The sequence below is a fragment of the Elephas maximus genome, chromosome 8, assembly GCF_024166365.1.
Source record: "Elephas maximus indicus isolate mEleMax1 chromosome 8, mEleMax1 primary haplotype, whole genome shotgun sequence".
Lineage (NCBI taxonomy): Eukaryota > Metazoa > Chordata > Mammalia > Proboscidea > Elephantidae > Elephas > Elephas maximus.
This window is the reverse complement of record NC_064826.1, coordinates 5,163,925-5,187,597: the sequence shown is the minus strand read 5'-3', so window position 1 is coordinate 5,187,597 and position 23,673 is coordinate 5,163,925. Positions and strand designations below refer to the sequence as shown.

The 23,673-nt window shown below is 41.6% G+C and overlaps 1 protein-coding gene across 14 annotated transcripts in view; it reads right to left on the bottom strand.

Moving 5' to 3' along the window:
- Window positions 1-23,673, bottom strand: part of TPK1 (thiamin pyrophosphokinase 1) — a 318,478-nt gene that overhangs the window by 200,330 nt on the left and 94,475 nt on the right. For all 14 annotated transcript variants that reach the window (XR_007518488.1, XR_007518487.1, XR_007518491.1 and 11 more), the window contains one exon: window positions 8,782-8,851. Coding sequence is in view for 9 of the 14 variants with exons in the window: in XM_049894325.1 (XP_049750282.1) it covers window positions 8,782-8,851 (70 nt within the window). In the remaining 5 variants the exon portion in view is untranslated. The remainder of the gene's footprint in view (window positions 1-8,781; window positions 8,852-23,673) is intronic.

Sequence of the window (23,673 nt, the reverse complement as noted above, 5' to 3'; positions counted from 1 at the left end):
CTTCCTTTGCTCTAGAAAGAGAAGAACGATGAAAACACAGAGAAATGAGGACCACAGACATGATATTCATAGAATATTTACATCACAGACATGGAGACCAAGGACTGCATCACATTTACACAACAGGTTTCTGGAAAACAAAATACAACCCGTAATACAATGTAAATTACACATAAGCACAGAGCCCACAGTCATTTTATCCTCTTCCGTTATTCCTGAAAGGTACTATTCTTAAAAGACCTATCATCAGCTCTTTGGACGGGAATGCGTTTTGTTGAAAAATCTAGGTAAAGAGTTGTACCTTCATTCCGACTCCTAGAGACCCCAGGTGACAGAGCGGCACTGCCCCACAGGGTTTCCTTGGCTGTGATCTTCACAGAAGCCGATCGCCAGCCTGGTCTTTCTCTCGCAGAGCCCCTGGGTGGGTTTGAACTGCCTACCTTTCGATTAACAACCAGGCACTTAACTGTCTGCCACCAGGGCTCCAAAGTAAAGACAGTGGGTTGCTTACTGCAATAGATGGTTTAGTGTAAAACTCTGTTAATAAGACACAGCATATAAAAAACAAAGATTTCACACCATTTTCTTTTTCCATTACTTCCTCTAGCTAATCATAGGTAAAAAAAATAAAAAAAATAAATTTTTTTTTTTAACCTGGTAATAAATAACCATATTATATGTGAATATCAAATATAACTAAAGAGCTGGTCAATCATGGCTTAAAAAATTATATGTCATTATACTATCATATGTAGACCCTCCTCTGAGCTAACTTGGCTCCCACAAATAGCAGACGTGACCCTGGCCCCCCACCTCCTGTTCAACATCTCTCGGTGTTTGTTCATTCCTGTGAGACAGGCTGGTCACCAAGTAGTCAGTGAGCTGCCTCAACTGGCCTTTCCAATCATCTACCTCAATGTTGTCCACCAACAGTAAACAATCTTAACTTTAAAAGACTAAAGCATATGAAATCTATATAAACTTGATTTAATCTTAACACCACTGGTTTAAAAAAAAAGAATACACACTAAATTTTAGACACTTGAAATCTGAGATTAGTTCAACTGAAAGTTGTAGATGCAGAAAGAGAGCTCAGCAGGGGAGGCCAGGGCTAAAATCACATACGCTCAGATCCTCCAAGTGCAGGATATTGAATTCATTGATCAAATACTTACTACGTACACACTGTGTATGCCAGACTGCGGATACAGCAGTCATCACAGACAACCACGTGGTCTCACAGACCCGAATCCCTGAGTGGTGGGTGTGGACAGGGAACACCCTTCACAGAGGCCCGGGCGCTGGAGAGCAAGAGAAGGGAATACAGCATAAAGAGCTAAAATGAATAAATGAGATCCTGATGAGAGACAGGCAATGGAAAAAAGGAAAGTAGAAGAGAGATGATAGAAGTGGTATGGCCAGAAGGCAGAGAACAAGAGGCTCTAGGCAGCCCTGAGGACCACACCCTCATTTCCTAGATCACAGCTGGTTATCACCCAGTCACTCACATCTGTACCTGCTGGCCAGGTTTTTTGGTAGATTTCTTGCCCTTCACGCAGGAGGCCCAAGTTCAAGGCTCAGCCAACGCACCCCCTGTGGGCCACCCCACCTGTCAGTGGAGGTGCGCGTGTTGCTCTGATGCTGAACAGGTTTCGGTGGAGCTTCCAGACTAAGACAGACTAGGAAGAAAGGGCTGGTGATCTACTTCTAAGAATCAGTTCGTGAAAACCCTATGGATCACAGCAGCCCCATCCACAGCCAGTCATGGGGATGGTGCAGGCCCAGGCAGGGTTTCCAGGTGTTGCGCACGGAGTCACCCTGAGTCGGGGCCCAACCTGACAGCAGCTCACAACAATTCACCATCTAATAACTTGGTGAATTCCCGGTGACTGTGCCCAAGCCACCATCATCTGATTGCATCTTTAGGGTTCCCATAATACAGAGATCTGGTGCCCAAGCTTACAGCTGCCCGGGCTCTACTGCTGTGTTTAAGGATCGGGGAGTTCACCTCACACTTCCACATCTAACGGACAGAAGCAGCATGATACAACAGAAATTAGCAAGGATGGAAAATATTTATTTTTCAGTCATTTCAATCATTTTTGTAAGCAAGGCTCCTGCCACCAAAAACTGTGGGTAGGATTAAAGAAAGAATGAGATAACAAGACATCAGCAGAAGTGTTGCCAGGAATCATGTTGTGCTTGGCTTTGGAAACCCTGGGAGGAGCTGACAACCTACCAGTGACCTCCTGGCGCTGGTCACTGGGTGCATTTATGAACGCTGTGTATTGTGTCTCACCTGGATCCCGGATGAGAAGCACACAGCGCATAAATCACACAAAGCATCCGCTATCAAGAAGCAAGGCTTTTGTATTTGTGACGGTGAAGAACTGGCGCTCACCTGTAGATGAGCTTTGGTGGCGTTCTCACCTTTGTAAACAGGGAAAGATGACACCTTCTGCGCTGCACTGCGTCCCCCTGAGCAGGACCCTCTTGAGTGCACTAGCCTACTCTGCCCACCCCCGCTCTCCCACACACAGATTTCCTTCTAGGGAAATGACACCATCGCTTGCTTTCCATTCAGATAGCCTTGCTCATCCCTTCCCATCTAGCCTCCTGTCAGAAAACAAATAATTGCAGTAAAAGGCAGGGAGGAAAAGTGAGTTTTGATGTTAAGAGCCACAGGAAACATTCATTTGCAAAACATTTATTTAGCATGCAAAGCACCTTCTTGGAGCTAAAGATTGTACTCTGGCCCGTTGTGAACCGTTGTGACCCACAGGGTTTTCACTGGCTGGGTTTCAGAAGTCAGTCATCAGGGCCTTCTTCCTAGTCCACCCCAGTCTGGCAGCGCTGCTGAAGCCTGTTCAGCACCATGGCAACACACACGCCTTCGCTGACAGGTGGGAGGTGGGTGGTGGGTGGTGGGTGGTGGGTGCTGGGTGGTGGGTGGTGGGTGCTGGGTGGTGGGTGCTGGGTGGTGGGTGCTGGGTGGTGGCTGCGCATGAGGCGTGTTAGCCAGGAATCGAACCCAGGTCCCCACGTGGAGGGTGAGAATGTTGCCACTGAACCACCTCTGCCCCCTTCAGTGAGGACTATCATTCACAAATTGAAAGACATATTTAGGAAAACTTTTAAAAGAAACACAAAAACAAAGGGTTATTATCCTTGTTCAACAATTTATACATAAAATCAAATAGGAAAAATAAAATAGGCAAGACATGAGAGAATGTAAATAGCTTAAAATACAAACATAATGATTACATATTATGAATTATTATTAATATAAGGGGATATATATCTTTAAAAATACATTGTTTTTAATTAATTATTAATTTTATTAATATTAATAATCTAAATTTGGTTCTGGTTTAAACTAATTTTTTATTTCTTACATTTTGGCCTTATCTATAATTACAATCCCACTAAAAATTTCTGAATTCAGTTTGTTTAAAATTGAACGAATAAGGGCAGTTTGTTCAGATTTTTGTCAACCGATTTGGCTAAAATAAAATCTCTGGTGTGGTCCTCTTTGCCACATCAGTGCCCACTTGATCCCAGTCTGTTAGCAGCATCAGAGCCCAGGTACCACGTAAGCACTAACCCTCTCTCCTGCCAGCTGCAGAGGAAGCTGCTCTGGAGAAAAGCGCCACAGGAGGCACTCCACCATCAGGGCCCATTACTGGTAACAGGAGTCATGAGACAGCACTATTACGCAAAAATATTCTTTTCACTGACTGGTAAAAGGCTAAGATGGCAGAAACTGTAGTTGTTTTTCCCGTTGCTAACACATTGAACTGCTCTCCCGTTACTAATAACCTACTAATGTGCAGCCTAGAAGGAAAAATCGAGCACACGCTCGAGGCCGCTCGTGATGGGTAAGTAGATTGCACGGCAGCTGTACAAGGAAGGCTGCGGTCCGAGCTTCCAAGCTTCAGCTGCCTTTCTAAAAGTATTATGCTTTAAGTCAGGATTTTTTTTTTTTTCCCTATCTATAAAACTGCCTTTTTTCAAAATGAACAAACCTAAATCTGGGAAATTTATCTTAAAAAGGCAAACCAAGAAAAAAATTAAAGGTATTATATTTTTTAAACAAAGATATGCCTTTATACATATATACACGCACACACACGTATATATATATATATTTTCTAATTTCCCTTACCCAATTGTCTCAAAGATCCAACTCAAGAGAAGGAAGCCCTGTGTTGGGTAAATAAGGTTATTTTGATGGCATTTCATTATGATAGGAAAAATAAAACAGTAAATGATAACCAAAAATAAATTTCTGAACCTCCCAGAAAACTTAAGAGTTTACTTAGAAAAAATATATATAACAACATGAAGTCAGAGAAAATCCAGCCTGTTCGGATCAACCATAAGCTTTTATGAAATTAAGATAGAATTATACTTAAAAAATGTACCAATTTTTTTTTTTTTTTTTGGCAGGAATGTTATTAAATAGAGAAATCGCTGTTCAAGTCCTCTGCCCATCCTTCAGTTGGGTTGTCTTTTTATTGTTTCATTTTAAGAGTCCTTTATATATTATGGAAACACTGCCGGCATAGTGGTTAAGAGCTATGGCTGCTAACTAATAGGTCAGCAGTTCAAATCCACCAGCCGCTCCTTGGAAACCCTACGGGCAGTTCTACTCTGTCCTACGGGGTCACTATGAGTCTGAATCAACTCAACAGCAACGGGTTTGGTTTTTTGGTTTATACATTCTGGATACAAATACTCTATCAGACATGTAATTTGCAAAAATGTTCTCCCACTCTTTTGACTTTGTAGTAATAATTATAATTTTTAATATATATTTTAGTACATATTCTATGCCAAGCCCTGTGTTAAGAGCATGACATTAAGCTCATTTATCCATTAAAACAAGTAACGACAGAATCTTGGAGAGATTAAATGGCTTGGGTAGAGTAGCCAAACTTCACGACAGTCATGGCACTCAACTCCAGGCAGCCTGCTCTCAGAGCCTTCAGTATCGTCTCCTCAAAGGTGTGTGCCGCCCCTACCCACCACCCATCCACCTGTCCAGCATTCGTGTGCCTATCCTTCCTCACTTTCCGCGGCAGCAGGGCTTTTAAACATTAGTATGTATCAGCATCACCTGGAGAGCTCTCTGAAACAGGGACTGCTGGGTTGACCGCAGAGTATAAAAGTCAGTAGGTCTTGGGACGGCCTGAGAGTCTGTATTTCTAACTAGTTCTCAGGTGATGCTGACGTTGTTGGTATACCAGGAGAAACACAACTCTTCGGCACTCGGCAGAGTGTTTTTATGTAGTCGTCTCTCTGTGGTTGACTAATGAACTAGCTAAAGCCTATCGCTGCATATGAAAATCGTAAAGATTTGTGATTTTATATAAAACCAAAGAAAACCAGTTGCCATGGAGTCGATTCCGACTCACGGTGACCCCATGTGTGTAGAGAACTGCCCGTAGGGTTTCCAAGGCTGCGACATTGCAAAAGCAGATCACCAGGCTTGTCTTCTGAGGCATCTCTGTGTAGGTTCAAACCACCACCATTCGGTTAGCAGCTGAGCGCTTAACCATCTGTGCCACCCAGGGACTCCTCAAGGAACATACTATCTACTCTCAGATCCCAAACTCTGCCTTGATAGTCCAGGACTCATCAGGGTGGAACTGCCATTTGGATATTTTCTCACAAAATTTACTAACAGCATTTGCTTAAATTGACTCCAGCTGTCACTTTTCCGTCCCCTAACAACAGAAAGACCACGGCTGGCTCTGCTGCGATTCCATCATCAATTCCAAGTCCACGTCCTATAGTGATGTGTCAACAAATAAGTGCCGCTTGCCAGTGTGGGGCTCCTCTGCTGACTCTGGGTCTGGCAAGACAAGGTCAACACTTTATTGACAAGAAGCACACAGTAACGGCCTCAGGGCTAGGTGCATGCATATGGCATGTGTACTCACCATACGCATGTTAAGGGACCACTGCACAACTTTGAAAAAATAAACATATGTGTCGCATCCTGTGATTTCTCTCAACTATCACTTCTTATTTCAGTGGTCTAAAAATACACTGGGAATAAGCCAAATAAAAAAAAAGGTGGAGCAAAAACACATGAGCTAGTATACTACACAGAGCCCTGGTGGCTCAGTGGTTAAGAGATGGGCTGCTAACCAAAAGGTCGGCAGTTGGAATCCACTAGCTAGCTGCTCCTTGGAAGCACTACGGGGCAGTTCTACTCTGTCCTATAGGGTTTGCTCTGAGTCGGAATTAACTGGCAGCAACGGGTTTATTAACAAGTACTAAAACAATTCAAAAAAATTTTTTTAAGTAAAATTAAAAGAGCCACATATTACTCAAAAGTCTTGATAAATGATCTGGGTTTCTCTGAAAAATCACCTGAAGGTAATTTATTTCAGGCGGCTCCATCCTCTAAGCAGGAAGGGAAAAGGGGTTTTGTCAGAAGCATACTTTATGAAATAGAATCGCCATAAACAACAATGCCCCTGATTAAATTTACCTGTAAACTGACTTCCTGCAGCTGCTTAAAACCATCTCCCTCTGAGAATTTATTCTGACGGCATGCATGATCTGACAACCAGCACCTACGCAAACACACTTTCTCCCCCAAGTCGCTCCAATCAAAATTATTGAGAGCTGGGCATGGGTAAGTTTGAGACCTCTGATCTGTGGCACTTGATAACCAACAGACTAAAATATACCCCTGAACTAATCCAAACAAAACTCCAGATAAACACGCCCTCCCACTTCGCTGGGCAGAGTTCTTTAGTGCTGAGCTTCATGCTGTGAATTCTTTTAAATTTTACCTTCCATCATTTTGATTCAAAGACCCAATAATACTGATATGCTTACAAACTTAGTAATTTGATTGCATAAATACTGTTTAAGGGAAACTTATAAAGCCATGACTAATCACTGCTTCATCTTAGACTTTTCTTGTAAGTCTAAAACTGAAGGTCATTAGTATTCCTTAAAGTTCACACAAATTTCCTTTCCGTGGATGATAGAAAACAAACTGGTTCCGACCCATGGTGACCCCAACTGGTACAGAGTAGAACTGCTCCAAAGGGCTTTGTTGACCATATCTTTATGGAGGCAGGTCACCAGGCTTTTCTTCTTGGGTTCAAAACACCAACTTTTAGGTTAGGAGTCGAGCACAGCCACCCAGCAACCTTCTGTATATGTGAAAGCATATTGACCAGACCATGAAATTCTTGAACAGTTAAAATAAATCCCAACTAGTGAGAAAACTCCAGCCACAGAGGGAACCAAAGCAGTTATCACACAGATTGGAGGTGCTCAGCCCATTAATAAGAATGTAGAAATCTGCATTTTTCAATAAGCATTCTAGATGGCTGTTAGGATCAAGAACACTTGATCACAAGAAGAATACATTTGGGTATCCTTCCGACGCTCTTGTTCCTACAGGGATGTCTACGAGCTACAGCTATCATTAGAGAAATGCCCGGGGTCAGGTGCTCGCCAACAAGCAGGCTACAGGTATGGGGCAAGCAGTGCTGGATTCATGACCTTGGGCTCACCTGAACGGCTGACCTGACCCTCTATACAACAAGCATTTGAGTGTTTATCACACACAGTTCATGTCAGGATTTAGAGAAGACAGTTGGAGGAATGCTAAGAATTTAAGTTGTCTCCCAGGCTGAGTATCTGTTCTTGGACAACACACCCAGTCCCCAAGATATCAGCATCCCTCCTCTAGGCAACATCTCCGCCAGCAACCGAAACACCCGCTTTCTAAAAGCAGCTCCAAGGTTACAAGTCTGAAGTTAAAAATTCTGATGCCACAGAGAAAAATGCATCATTTCAAAAATACATATATTTAATCCACACCTAGGGTATACGCCATCATATTATTATTTTATTTTTAGTATCAAGGAAGGGACTTCTCAAACTATAAACATTTCAATACATTTAACGACACATACGATAGGCATAGAACTCATTCCATAGCCAGTCTCCTTAAATTGACACTACAAATTCTTATGTTTGCCAAGGGGTTGGACTACAAACATCTTAGCAATGAGCTGGATTTTCAATCTCTGTTTTCATCAAACATATTCTCTTATCTAAAAATACCTCGACATGCAAAGATCAGAAAAACCAGACAACATAGATACCAAATTATTAGGAAATAAATGAGATAAAATAAAGAGAGACATATGTGAGCATAACTCAGAAGTAATTAAGTCAGAGTAAATTACACCGGGCTTTACTCAGCACTAATATAAAGATAGAGTAAATTACACCGGACTTTACTCAACAATAATATAAAGATAGAGGAAATTACACCGGGCTTTACTCAGCACTAATATAGAGATGTCGCGTGTTCTAAAACAGAATTTACGTTCTGTTTCAGTTGTTATTCATTTAAGCTGTTGGAATAACAACTCAAACTGCCACCTGGTTTTATTTTAGCCAACGTTCAAAGCCCTCTCCAATGTTGATGTTTGATAACTCTCCTTAATGAGGCTTCGGAAGCAGCAGAATAAGACTTCTAAAAATAAGAATATGATCAGCCTCCTCCTGCTAAGAGACCTCATTCCACACGGAGAAAACACTACAGCACAGCCAAGCAGGCCTCTCTTCAAGGTGGCTTTCTGTGAAAGCCACAGTAGCCCTTCACTAAGCCACTTAACTCGTTGGGTTGCTGTGCTCGAGGGCACAGGACAGCAGCAGCAGCCCACTCACCAGGAAGAGGAGTCAAGCAGAGGGAAAGGCAGGACGTGTGGTGTGATGGACTCTCTAAAAGAAACATACCTTTCCCGCTCGCCTTGGGTGACATCATATAAGCGGTTGGCACCTCCATCAGCACAGGCTTTTAACACAGCTTCGAATAGAAAAAAACAAAGAGTGTTTCAATACTGGAATCTTACAGCACTATTTTTCAAGTGAAAAAAAAAATTTTTTTTTTTTTAAACATTAAAGATCAGGCACGCACACACTCACGCTCACCTCCCTGGGACCACAGTGACGCACAGAGCGCACCACCATCCCACAGGACAGCCCACTCTGAGAAGGTGTGTTTGTTTTTACAACTTTCTGCCCCTCTGCTTAACTAACAGAGTGGCTGTGGGGGCCGGCATGGCGTTTTTCTTCCTTTCTAACAGGACTTAGTTCTTACGCTCAGTGACCGGCAACAGGACACAGTTATAGTAAAAATTTTTTTCCTTCATTTTATTAATTTTTACAGGTACCTTCTATATATGGCAGGTATTGCAGGTTTCAATGATTTAAACTGATGAAATATCTGTAGGGACCTTTCCTGGATTTACCCCACCCACCATGAGATGTCTTATCAAAGTCTGTGAAGAAGTGTGGTTCCCCCATTAGGGAACCTAAAACACCTCCTGAAAACCTCACCTCCACCCACTACCCAGCTTTAGAATGTCTTTAGTGAGCCTCTCTGGTAATAAACATCTGAAGACAGGTATATTAAACCAAAAAACCAAACCCATCACCATCAAGTCAATTTCGACTCACAGCGACCCTATAGGACAGAGTAGAAGTGCCCCACAGGGTTTCCAAGGAGCAGCTAGTGAATTCAAACTGCCGACCTTGTGTTTAACAACCAAATGCTTAACTACTGCACCACCAGGGCTCTGATGTGCCTATTAGCTGTGTGTAATATTGTAAACTGTCAGTAACTTTGACTGTGCCAGTCCATTGGCTGATGGCTTCCACCAGGACATTGTTACAGTGGCTTATAGCTTCTACTGTTACAGTGATACCTTTAAGAAGGCTGTTGTCACTTATTGTTTTACATAGCAAGTCTGTCTTCACTACATACTTTTTTTTTTTAAACAATATATTTTATTGTGTTTTTGGTGAAAGTTTACACAGCAGTTTAGGTTCCCATTCAACAATTTCTACACAAATTGTTCAGTGACAATAGATTGCTTTCTTCACAACATGTGAACATTCTCATTATTTCCTTTCTGGTTGTTCATTACCTACTTTTAAGATCTTCCCTTCTTTAGTGTTCGGATTTCACCATCACTTAACTTACTTGCAATTAACTGTGTTTTCTGAATCTGAGGACACCTCTCTTTCTTCAGTTCAGAGTTAATTCTTTAAAAAAATTAATAAATAAAACCATATGCTGCCGAGTTGATCCCAGTTCATAGCATTCTTGTGTGTGTAGTGTAGAACTGTGCTGCATGGGGTTTTCAATGGCTACCTTTTCAAAAGTAGAGTGCCAGTCCTTTGTTCTGAGTCACCTCCGGGTGGACTCAAACTTCTAACCTTTCAATTATCAGTTGAGGACATTAATAATTTGCATCACCCAAGCGCTCTAGAAAATTCTTAGCCATCATAAACCAATCACATCCTGTCTTCCATTCTCTCTATGCTTCTTTTGAAGCATGCTTCTAGACAGACTCATTCTGTCTCTCTGAAACCATGTTTCATTACCATCATCTCTTCTTTCCATATATGTGTCTGATTTCTTCACATCTCTTTTTCGGTGTGTAAAGTCTCTCTCTTAATTATCCCATGTCGTTTAAAACATCCACATTTATAGCTTTGTTGATGAATTTTAAAAGAAACTGTATTCGCTTCTTTTGCCAATCTCCAGGACTTTTCTGTAATCTACTTCAGCTAAAATCAATGTCAACTCCCGCCAACCCAAATTTTTTCTAATGCCTATTATTCCTATCGATTTTGGTCTTTTCCTTCTTTCCTGTCTTCTTAATAATCTTTTCCTTTTCTTCCTGTATGATGTGCTTGATGTCATCCCACAACTTGTCGGTGTTCAGTCAATAGTGTTCAATGTATCAAATTTTTTCTTGAGATTGTCTCTAAATTCAGGTGAGACATACTCAAGGTCATATTTTGGCTCTTGTGGACTTGTTTTAATTTTCTTCAGCTTCAATTTGAACTTGCATATGAGCAATTAATGGTCTGTTCTGCAGTCAAGCCCTGGCCTTGTTTTCACTGATGATATTGAGCTTCTCTATCATCTCTTTCCACAGATGTAGTTGACTTGATTCCTCTGTATTCCATCTGGCAAGGTCCACGTGTATAGTTTCTGTTTGTGTTGTGAAAAAAAGGTGTCTACAAGGAATAAGTCACTGGTCTTGCAAAATTCTATCCTTCGATCTCTGGCACTGTTTCTATCACCAAGGCCATATTTTCCAACTACTAATCCTTCCTCTGTTTCCAGCTTTCACATTCCAATCACCAGTAATTATCAATGAATCTTGATTGCATGTTTGAACAATTTCAGACTGCAGAAGTTAGTAAATCTTCAAGTTCTTCTTTTGCCCTAGAGGTTGGTGTGTAAATTTGAATAATATTTGTATTAACTGGTCTTCCTTATGGATATGGATATTTTCCTATCACTGACAGCGTGTTGTACCTCAGGATAGATCTTGAAATAATCTTTTCGATGATGAATGTGATGCCATTCCTCTTCAATTTGTAATTCCTGGCATAGTAGACCATGTGATTGTTCGATTCAAAATGGCCAATATCAGTCCACTTTAGCCCATTAATTTCTAGGATATCAATCTGCATGCATTTTACTTCATTTTTGACAGCTTCCAATTTTCCTAGGTTAATACTCCCAACATTTCATATTCCAATTATACTCACAGCTGTTTCTTCTCATTTTGAGTTATGCCACATCACCAAATGAAGATCCCAAAGCATTGCTACACCCATATCATTAAGGTCAACTCTGGGGAGCCAGCTCTTCCCTAGTTGTATTTTGAGTGCCTTCCAACCTGAGGGGTTGATCTTCCAAGCACTATATCAGACAGTGTTCCACTGTTTTTCATACGGTTTTCACTAGCCAATTTTTTTTTACAACTTGACCACCGGGTCCTTCTACCTTGCCTGTCTTACTGTGGAAGCTCCGCTGAAACCTGTCTACCATGGGTGACCCTGCTGGTATTTAAATGTAGAGCAGCTAAAGCGAATGGAAGAAATGATGAACTAAAAGAGCTAAACAGAAGATTTCAAAGGGCAGCTCAGGAACACATTTCTAAGAGCTGCTCCAGAAGACAAGAAGTATTATAATGAACTGTGAAAAGACCTGGAGTTAGAAAATCAAAAAGCAAGAAAATGCTCAGCATTACTCAAGCTAAAAGAACTGAAGAAAAAGCAAGTCTTCAGTTGCAATACTGAAGGAATTCTATGGGCAAAATACTGAATGAAGCAGGAAACATCAAAAGAAGATGGAAATACACAGATTCACTGTAACAAAAATAACTGGTCAACGTTCCGCCATTTTAGGAGGCAGCATATAACAAAGAATTATGGTACTGAAGGAAGAAGTCCAAGATGCTATGAAGACATTGGGGAAAACAAGGCTCCAGGAATTGATGGAATACCAATTGAGATATTTCAACAAACGGATGCAGTGCTGGGAGTGCTCACTCATTTATGCCAAGAAATCTGGAAGAGAGCTACCTGGCCAACCAACTGGAAGAGATCCATATTTGTACCCACTCCAAGGAAAGGTGATCCACCAGAATGTGGAAATATTCAGACAATATCAACAATATCACACACAAGTAAAATTTTGATGAAGATAATTGAAAAGCAGTTGCAACAGTACATCAAAAAGGAGCTGCCAGAAATTCAAGCCAGAGTCAGGAGAGGACATGGAATGAGGGATACAAAAGCTGATGTCAGATGGATCTTGGCTGAAACCAGGACTATCGGTAAGATGTTTACCTGTATTTTATTGACTATGTGAAGGCATTCAACTGTGTGGATCATAACAAATTATGAATAACATTGTGAAGAATGGGAATGCCAGAACACTTACTTATGATTATGAGGAACCTATAGTTTTTTTTTTATATATACATAGACCAAGAGGCAGTCATTGGAATGGAACAAGGGAATACTGCACAGTTCACAATGAGGAAAGGTGTGCGTCAGGATTGGATCCTTTCACCACACTCATCCAATTGGTACCCTGACTATATGAAGAAGAACAGGACATCAGGATTGGGGGAAGACATTAACAACCTGCAGTATGCAGGAGACACTAACTTTGCTTCCTGAAAGTGAAGAGGACTTGAAATACTGATAAAGATCAAAGACTACAGCCTTCAGTATGGACTGTACCTCAACATAAAGGAAAAAAAAAATCCTCGTAACTGGCCAATAAGTGGCATCATGATAAGGAGTGAAGTTGTCAAGGACTTCATTTTATGTGGATCCACAATCAACGTCCATGGAAGCAACAGTCAAGAAATCAAACGATGTCAGTAGATGAATGGTAACTTTGGTGAAGGATAAGACAGTATACAACGCTGGAGAACCCAGTATAACTTGAACAAGGCAAGGCTATGGAAGCTTCATAGATACATCTAAACTCCCTAAGGGACCAGATAACTGGGCTGAGGGCTGGAAACCATGGTCTCAGGGGACATCTAGCCCAGTTGGCACAACATAGTTTATAAAGAAAACGTTCTACATCCTACTTTGGTGAGTAGCACCTGGGATCTTAAAAACTTCTGAGCGGCCATCTAAGATACACCACTGGTCCCACCACATGTGGAGAAAGGGAGAATGAAGAAAAACAAAGACACAGGGGAAGATTGGTCCAAAGGACTAATGGACCACAAGTACCACAGCCTCCATCAGTCCAGCATAACTAGATGGTGCCCAGCAGCCACCTGCTGACAGGGATCACAACAGAGGATCCCGGACAGAGATGGAGAACAAAATCCTAACTCACAAAAAAGACCAGACTTACTGGTCTAACACAGATTGGAGAAAACCTGATAGTACAGACCCCAGAAACCCTTTTAACTCAGTACTGAAGTCACCCCGGAGGTTCACCCTCCGGCCAAAGGTTAGACAGACCCATAAAATAAAACAAGACTAAATGGGCACACCTGCTAAGGGCCAAAGATGAGAAGGCTGGAGGGAATACAGGAAAGCTGGTAACAGGAAACCCAATGTCCAGAATAGGAGAGTGTTGACTTGTCATGGAGTTGGCAACCAATGTCACAAAGCAGTATGTGAATTGTTTAATGAGAAACTAACTGGCTCTGTAAACCTCCATTGAAAGTACAATAAAAAATAAATAAAATAAAATCAGGAAAAAAATAAAAAGGAAAGCAAACAACATATTGCCTTGGGCAAATCTGCTGCAAAAGACCTCTTTAAAGTGTTAAGAAAAAAAAAAAAGCAAAAATGTCACCGAGGACTCAGGTGTACCTGACCCAAGCCATGGTATTTTCAATCGCCTCATATGCACGTGAAAACTGGACACTGAATAAGAAAGACCAAAGAAGAATTGAGGCTTTTGAATTATGGTATTAGAGAAGAATATTGAATATACCACAGACTGCCAGAAGAATGAACAAAACTGTCTTGGAAGAAGTACACCCAGGATGATGCTTAGAAGCAAAAATGGTGAGACTTTGTCTCACATACTCTGGACATATTGTCAGGAGGGACCTGTCTCTAGAGAAGGACTTCATGCTTGGTAAAGCAAAGGGTCAGCAAAAAAGAGGAACACCCTCAAGAAGATGGACTGACACAGTGGCTGCAACAATGGGCTCGGCATAGCAACCATTATGGGGATGGCACAAGACCGGGCAGGGTTTAGTTCTGTTGTACACAGGGTTGCTGTGAGTTGGAGCCAACCCAAAGGCACCTAACAACAATGTTACTCCTAACATCTAAATTTAAATTAATATAATTTTAAAGCCATTTATGAAAAGAGAAATACCTTGATCGCTGCATGTGAATTTTATCCGCATCTATTCCTGTTTTAAAATGGCAAAGGGAACGTAAACAAACATAGTGAAATCTATAGAATAATCTCTCCTTGGACGTAAATTGGCAGTGAGGGTGTAATCCATTCAAAAAGATAAACAAGTTCCAGTCTCTTCAAAAAGCTATGTTGTATTCAACACAGCAGGACAAAAAACATTTTAAAAATAACGCTTTTACTCATTTCAGGTATTTCTGACTTACAGAAATAAAAGTGCACTGGAAAAGTAAAATCTTGCAAGCCTATAGTGCTTAAAATCTCACAGACGTGTTTTATTTTAAATGACCACTACCCGTGCTAATGAATACTCTGCATATTGGATAAATTCACCGATAGCAACTGGAAAAATAAATGAATAAATATCACGAGAACCAGAAGTAGAGGTCACTCTGAAGTAAGGTATTTTTTGATATATTACCATGAATCAGCCTCAAAAATACGTTCACTCCATCATCATTTAAATTGTCCCTAGTTTTAATGAATAGCAGTTACTGCATGAGTAATTTTTTAATGTAAAAATTCCACTGGCTTAACCAGCAAAATTTTTGCAGACTTGTCAAACACTGTGATTTCAAAGGTTGAGAAAGTTCTTACTGTGCACGAGGCCGGTAAACAGCTGAAGGCTAAAACACATGAAGATCTCTAGATCAATTTCATGTTTTGGTACAAGCATTAAGTACATTAAATATGTCTTTAACTTTTTAAGAAGCCTTCCAGAGTGTGCATGAATATTACAGACAATTAACGAAAAGCCCCACTCACAACCAGAGGGGAAGTGGCTATTTCATTCACCCTGTTGAATAGAGTTGGAACAGGAACAATTTGACCTTCCGTGAAGCAGGCTATTAACCTAGTTCCAAATATTAAGATGGAAGGAAAAATAAATCAAAGTAACAGTTTTGCAATCTTGCTAAGCTGAAAGAACACCAGCAATAGATCTATACTAGACAGATGTAGTATAGTTTGGTCACTTATAAGCCCTATGAATTTGAGCCAATCCCGATGCAAAATAAAGATATCATCTGTATTCTGCAAAATTCACAAAATTTGTCAGGAACTACAAAGAGTTGTTGTCGTTGCTGTTGTTATTGTTGTGTGCTGTCAAGTTGGTTCTGACTCATAGCAACCCAACGAACAACAGAAGGAAGCACTGCCCGGCCCTGTGTCATCCTCACAGTTATTGTTATGCTTATGTCCACTGATGCAGCCGCTGTGTCAATCCATCTCATTGGAGGGCTTCCTTTCTTTCGCTGACCCACTACATTACCAAGCATGATGTCTCTCTCCAGGAGCCGGCCCCTCCTGATAACATGCCCAAAGCACATGAAACAAAGTCTCACCATCCTACCTTCTAAGGGGCATTCTGGCTGTACTTCTTCCAAGACAGATTTGTTTGTTCTTCTGGCAGGCGATGGTATATTCAACGTTCTATGCCAACACCATAATTGAAAGGCATCAATCGTTCTTCAGTCTTCCTTATTCACTGTCCAGCTTTCACATGCACATAAGGTGATTGAAAACACCAAGGCTTTGGGACAGGCACACCTTAGTCTTCAAGTTAACACCTTTGCTTTTCAACACTTTAATGAGGTCTTTTGCAGCAGATTTGCCCAATGCAATGTGTCTTTTGATTTCTTGACTGCTGCTTCCATGGGTGTCGACTGTGGATTCAAGTAAAATGAAATCTTTGACCACCTCAATCTTTTCTCCATTTATCATGATGTTGCTTATTGGTCCAGTTGTGAGGATTTTTGTTTTCTTTATGTTGAGGCGTAATTCATACCAAAGGAGGCTATGGTCTTTGATCTTCATCAGTGAGTGTTTCAAGTCCTCTTTGCTTTCTACAAGCAAGCTTGTGTCTTCTGCATATGGAAGACTGTTGAGTCTTCCTCCAATTGTGATGCCGCGTTCTTCTTCATATAGTCCAGCTACCGGTAAAGACACAGTAGATACGGTGTGTAGTGAAAACAGAAAATTCTAAGACTAGGCTGATTACTATGACACTATGCTCAGCAGACACAAAAGAAAACCAAAGGAGAAAATGAAGAATCACTCAAGCGTACCACTGGTTTTCTAAGGATTTCTGTCATGTACGTCAATAAATTTGATTTTCATGTTTTTTAATTTAATTTGTTTAACTTTTACAAGGTCAGAGAAACAAATAAAAATCTGAGGACAGTCATGGAAACTCTCCCAGACTGGGATGGGAGGGCTGATGCTCAAACTTACACAAAACGTGAAGCTCCATTATAAATCTACATCCTTAAAAAGAGCATGCTGCTGAGGCAGGAAAAGGTGATCCATCAAGAGAGCAGAGCGGTACACTCTGACACAGGCCCAGACACATGCTTACGTTTACATTGTGTTAACAATGACATGTCAGGTCAATACAAAAAAAGTCTTTATGCTGTTGGCCATCCTGTACCAAACGTCATAACAAATATATTCAAAACAGTAAAATAAAGGATGCTTTTATAATCATGAGATGGGACAGCTTTCTGAACATTACCCAAAATGCACAAACCATAGGTAAAAAGATCGACAAATCTGACTACGCAAAAATTAAAAATGACTGCACCTTAGTAGACTTATATAGATGGATTTTATGGAAGGATTTATGGAAATTCTCCTTTAATGAACTATTATGCTTAAGTACGTTTTAAAGTTTAATTTGTGCATTTCCTTTTGGTATTGCTTAAATACTTTATTAAAGAAAAAAAACAACAGAATCTATTTAGGATATTTCTCTATTTACATGAGAAGTTTGAGGTCTTCCTTAGAGAATTTGGTATTAAATATATTTTGTTGTATATAGTACATCTATTAATATATACAAAAAAACGAAGTGCCATGGATTCGATTCTGACTCATAGTGACTCTATAGGACAGAGTAAAACAGTCCCATAGGGTTCCCAAGGAGCAGCTGGTGGATGCAAACTGCTGACCTTTTGGTTAGTAGCCAAGCTCTTAACCACTGTGCCACCAGGGCTCCATATATATATATGTATATATATACACACACACACATATACATATGTGTGTGTGTGTTAGTAAATATATATTGGTATTAAATATATTATACATTTTACAGTAAAACCTGCAAAAGTTAGAACCAGTGGAAGGCGGAAATCTGTCACAGAAGGAAAACTCAAATATTTCCCACTAAGGTCGAAAACTTTCGAGACCTGGAAAAACAAGGCAGTCCCATGAAGTTCCAACTCTCACAGGTATCACTGTTTATAAACATATAAACAATCACATGTGTATGAAATACACTGTTGTTGCTGCATGCCCTTGAGTAGAGTACCACTGATGGTGACCCCACGTGACAAAGAACTAGCCCATAGCATTTTCTAGGCTGTAATCTTTACGGGAAAGGACTGCCACATCTTTCTCCCTCGGAGCAGCTGGTGGGTTTGAACCACCAACCTTCAGTTAGCAGCAGAGCACTTAACCATTGCACCATGTCAGCCAATAATAAAAGCAAGGCACAAAAACACTTCTAAGATACCACACATATGTTGGTATATGTCAACATATGTAAGCCACACAACAAAATATGTATGCATAATATGAAAGGGAGTTTTACACACGTACAACCGCATGTGCAGGAGCTGGTACCATGGTGCTTCTGGAGAAGGGGGCAGGTTAGGAGAAGGGCTGGCTCTTCAAGGGAGCCATATTCTTGCGCTCTCAGCATTAAATCCACACCCAAGCCCAGGTGTGGACAAGCAGAGCATCACAGTCCCAGCCCAGAGGGGCCGATCCAAAGCTGATCCAGACAGGACTGTGAGTCAGCAAAGACATTGGGCACAGACTTTGTAGGTTCCCTCTTTTGGCAGGAACCCAAGGGACTGGAGCCTCGATACCACAACCCACTATCCCAGGGACCCTGGGAAGGAAGCTGGTGCACAGAAGGTAAAGCTAAGAGACTACAGAAGACATCGTTTGAGACAGGGCTCAGGTAAAGCTAGCTACTGTTATTATGTGGTATTTATTATTATCACAGGAGCTAACAAATTCCCCCTATGGGCTTACGCCAGTTTGAGTTGGGTTCCCTGTCACTTGAAATAGAAGAGCCCTAACAGCAGCCATGGAAGCAGTGGTCAAGAGATCAAAAGACGCATTGCATTGGGTAAATCTGCTGCAAAGGACCTCTTTAAAGTGTTGAAGAGCAAAGATGTCATCCTGAAGACTAACGTGCGCGTGACCCAAGCCATGGTTTTTTCGATCGCAATATATGCATGTGAAAGTTGGACAATGAATAAGGAAGACCAAAGAAGAATTGACACCTTTGAATTGTGGTGTTGGCGAAGAATATTGAATATACGATGGACTGCCAGAAGAACGAACAAATCTGTCTTAGAAGAGGTACAGCCAGAATGCTCCTTAGAGGCAAGGATGGCGAGACTGTGTCTTACATACTTTGACGTGCTGTCAGGAGGGATCAGTCCCTGGAAAAGGACATCATGCTTGGCAGAGTACAGGGTCAGCGGAAAAGAGGAAGACCCTCAGTGAGGTGGATTGATACAGTGGCTGTAACAATGGGCTCGAGCATAACAACGACTGTAAGGATGGCGCAGTGTTTCGTTCTGTTGTGCACGGGGTCGCTATGAATCGGAACTGACTCAACGGCACTTAACAACAAACTATCTAATGTTGTTGTTAGCTGTTGTCAAGTCGGCCCCCAACTCATGACGACCCCATGCACAACAGAAGGGATCGCTTCCAGGTCTGGTGCCCTCCCATGACCCCTGGGTGGTGTAGATGGTTAATGAGCTTGGCGGCTAACCTTAAGGCTGGTGGTTCGAGTCCACCCAGACATGCCTCAGAAGAAAGGCCTGGCAATCTACATCTGAAGAATCAGCTATTGCGAACTCTGTGGAGCACACTTCTGCTCTGACACACGTGGGGTCACCATGAGTAGGAGTCAAGGTGATGGCAACTGGACAACTAACTAATTTCTACTTCAAAGACATCAACTCCTCCTTTCATCGGTTAGGGAATATAACCGCCTGAAATCTAAGTTGGACCAAGCGATTAACAACCTAGTTTCCCTATTATTTTTGCCCATTTTGCCTATCATTTGTATATGAGGGTAAGTCAAACGGTATTGCTACTGGAGTTTCAGTTCACACATATGTGGGTTTATTCCAAGCAAAATGTGTTTAAACATGTCTCTGGGATCAGCGGATGACAACAGGCCAGTTTTCTCGGTAATAGACTTGTCTCAGCATCATTAGGGTGCCTGCAAAAAAGGGATATTTTTTGTGCCATGGAAAAAAACAATTCTTAGGTCAGGGTTAATATCAAATTTTTAACAAAACTCAAGTGGACATCTTCCCAAATCATTGAAGCTTTGCAACAAGTTTATGGGAAGGCTGCCCCACATAACACAGCAGTTTTCAGATGGATCGAGTATTTTAAGGAAGGTCGGAAAGACATCAAAGATGAGGCAAGAGAGGGAAGACCGCTCAGAAGTTACGGCAACTATTTTCTGGGATTCCCAAGGAGTAATCTTGATAGATTTTCTCGAAAGACACAGGATGATCATGAAGGCTTATTATGAAGAAGTTGTAAGAAAACTGAAAACTGCATTGATGAAAAAAAGGCCAGGAAATTTGCACCGAGGAATTTTTTTCCAATATGACAAGGCACTTGTTCATTCTTTTAGAAAGGGCTGTCCTAGGAGAATTTTCTTGGGAAACCTTACCCCATTCACCCTATAACCCTGATCTTACCCCTTTGGACTTCATTTTGTCCCCAAAACTCAAAGAAAATTTAAAAGTTACACGATTTGCATCCCTTGAGCATGTGAAAACTGCCGTCTTGATGTGGTGCAAGCAGAAGAGCACAGAGTTCTTCAGGGCAGGGTTACAGAGAGGGAAACACGGCCTTCAGAATTGTACAGACATCGAGAAACGATAGTTTCACATTTTGATATTTTTGTTTAATAAAGTTTTCTATGATTTTGTAGCAATGTTTTTTGGCTTACCCTCTGTCATGGATTGAATTATGTCCCCCCAAAAATGTGTGTATCGACTTGGTTAGGCCATGATTCCCAGGATTTTTGTGCTTGTCCTCCACTTTGTGATTGTGATTTTATGGTGAGAGGATTAGGGTGGGTGGGATTGTAACTCCACTCTTATTCAGGTCACCTCCCTGATCCAATGTAAATGGAGTTTCCCTGGGGTGTGGCCTGCACTACCTTTTATCCCTCAAAAGACAGAAGGAAAGGGAAGGAAGCAGAGAGTTGGGGACCTCATACCAACAAGAAAGCAGTGCCGAGGGCAGAGCGTGTCTTTTGGACCTGAGGTTCCCGCACTGAGAAACTCCCAGACCAAGGGAAGGCTGATGTCAAGGACCTTCCTCCACAGCCAACAGTGGGAAAGCCTTCCCCTGAGCCGGCGCCTAAATTCAGACTTCCAGCCTACTGGACCATGAGAGGATAACCTTCTCTTTGTTAAAGCCACCCATGTGTGGTATTTCTGTTGTAGCAGCAGCAGCAGATAACTAAGACACCCGGTACACCATCACCAAATCGGTTCACGGACAGAGCCAGAGATGAATTATCACTACTTTTCCTACCAAGACCTTACTTCATGTGGAAAAGCTCCAAAGCCTTCCGTGTAAATACATGCTCTTCAAGAGAGACAGCAATGATTCGCTCTGCTCAGAGGAGTAGTGAAATACATAATTAATTGCTGCTTAGATAACTCAAAGTTTAGACGAAAGGTTTTATTTACAGTATACTTATGTGCAATTATTTAAGAAGCTCACCCACGTTATTTGTAATATCCCAGAAATGATGAGAAGACTACAAATCTCAGTCAACTCAGTGGCTCAGAACACCAAGGGTGTTCATGTTTATTTTATGTTGATTTAATTCACACTGCGCGTCTGCAGGCACAGGGCCCTGCTCGTCCTGATGACCCGGTTCGTGACTGTGGTGAAGGTCGTTACCTTGAGCTCTGTAAATCCCATTACCCTTCTTCTCTGCCACTTTCTATTCTCCTCCTTCCCTAATTATGCACTATGGAGACAAACCTGACATTTGATCATTCTTGATGCTGTTTAAAAAGTCTGCAACCAGATACCTTCTCAACCCCAAGTGACACCAAATACCTAATTAAGGAAACAGCCAAACAACCACCTGTCTCTTCATTCTGAAGTGGCATAGGGATATTTTTCTAAAAAAATGGGTGTCATGGATTGAATTGTGTCCCCCAAAAATATGTGTATCAATTTGGCTAGGCCATGATTCCCAGTATTATGTGTCTCTCCACCATTTTGTCGTCTGATGTGATTTTCCTGTGTATTGCAAATCCTATATCTACGATGTCAGTGAGATGGGATTAGTGGCAGTTATGTTAATGAGACAGGACTCAATTTACAAGATTAGACTGTATCTTGCCAATCTCTTTTGAGATATAAAAGCGAGAATCAAGCAGAGAGACATGGGGACCTCATACCACCAAGAAATTAAGAGCCAGGAGAATAGCTTGCCCTTTGGAACCAGGGTCCCTGTGCTGACAAGCTCCTTGACCAGGGAAGATTGAGGACAAGGGTCTTCCCCCATAGCCAACAAAGAGAGAAAGCCTTCCCCTGGAGCTGGCACCCTGAATTCAGGCTTCTAGCCTACTAGACTGCGAGAGAATAAATTTCTCTTTGTTAAAGCCATCCACTTGTGGTATTTCTGTTATAGCAGCACTAGGTGAATAAAACAATGGAAAAAGCTCATTAACTTCTGCACAAATTAAGCAGCACAGGAAAGATGGTCTTCCCTGTGTGAAGCCAGTATCTGTTTGTCTAGATATGAGTTGAGAACACCCAGTGGGGGCTGCAGGCTTCCCAATCATTCACTTTTTACTAAGGATTGTTCACTCCTTAGGGGCAAGGCAGTGAACACGCCGGCTCAATCAAGAGTGACAAAGATGTGTAGAGTAGACCTGCGTTGAGGGTTGCCAGGTGCACTGTACAATAATTAGCAGCGGGCCTCAGGCTCTACCTAAAAGGTGCAGTAGCACACACCCTCAAGTCCTGACAACCAACAATAGCTACAGACTTTGCCCCATGGTGTGCAAAATCACCTCGGTTGAGAACCACTGCTCGAACCATAGGAACCACTTATATCTCAGCAGGTGGCCAAAAAACCAAAACCAAACCCGTTGCCGTCGAGTCAAACCCAACTCATAGCAGGTGGCCAGAGTCCAAAACACATAGCTCATAAGGCAGATTGCTCAGTGCTACTTCTTAAATTATCAATTCTAAAAGCAGGATTATCACCCAGAAACTACATTCTAGCTAGCTACCAAAGTGGATTGAAGTAACTTAGGTTTGGTACTGGGAGGTCTCAGATAAATTGCCTCCATGTTCATTCCAGATGCGGACCTGCCATCTTATCATCTGTTTTAGACTTATAACACTTTTTGCATCTTTGGTAAGATCTGTGATACAACCTTTATATGTATTTGGCATTTGTGATATTCTAGGTAATCTTCTAGCATGATCCTTGCCGTCTCTAATTGCACCTAATGCTACTGTAACATAAAAACGATACGCGTGAGGCTTTAAAGATCAGGAATCTACTGTCTCACAGTTCAGGAGGTTAGAAGTAAAAATTCAGGCCATTAGCTCTAGGGGAAGGTGCTTCCTTGTCTAGTGTCTGCCAGCAATCCTTGCAGAGGCATATGTCTTCCTCTTCCCCTGTGGGTGTCTGTGTCTAAGCTGCTCTTTTTATAACTCAGAAGTGATTAGATTTAGAACCCATCCTACCTGGATATGACATAAGTAACATAACAAAGAAACCCCTATTTCCAAGCAGGATCACATCCACAGATACAGGAGTCAGGATTCAATATATATTTAGGGGAAGGGAGGACAGCATGATTCAATTGCTAACTACAGCC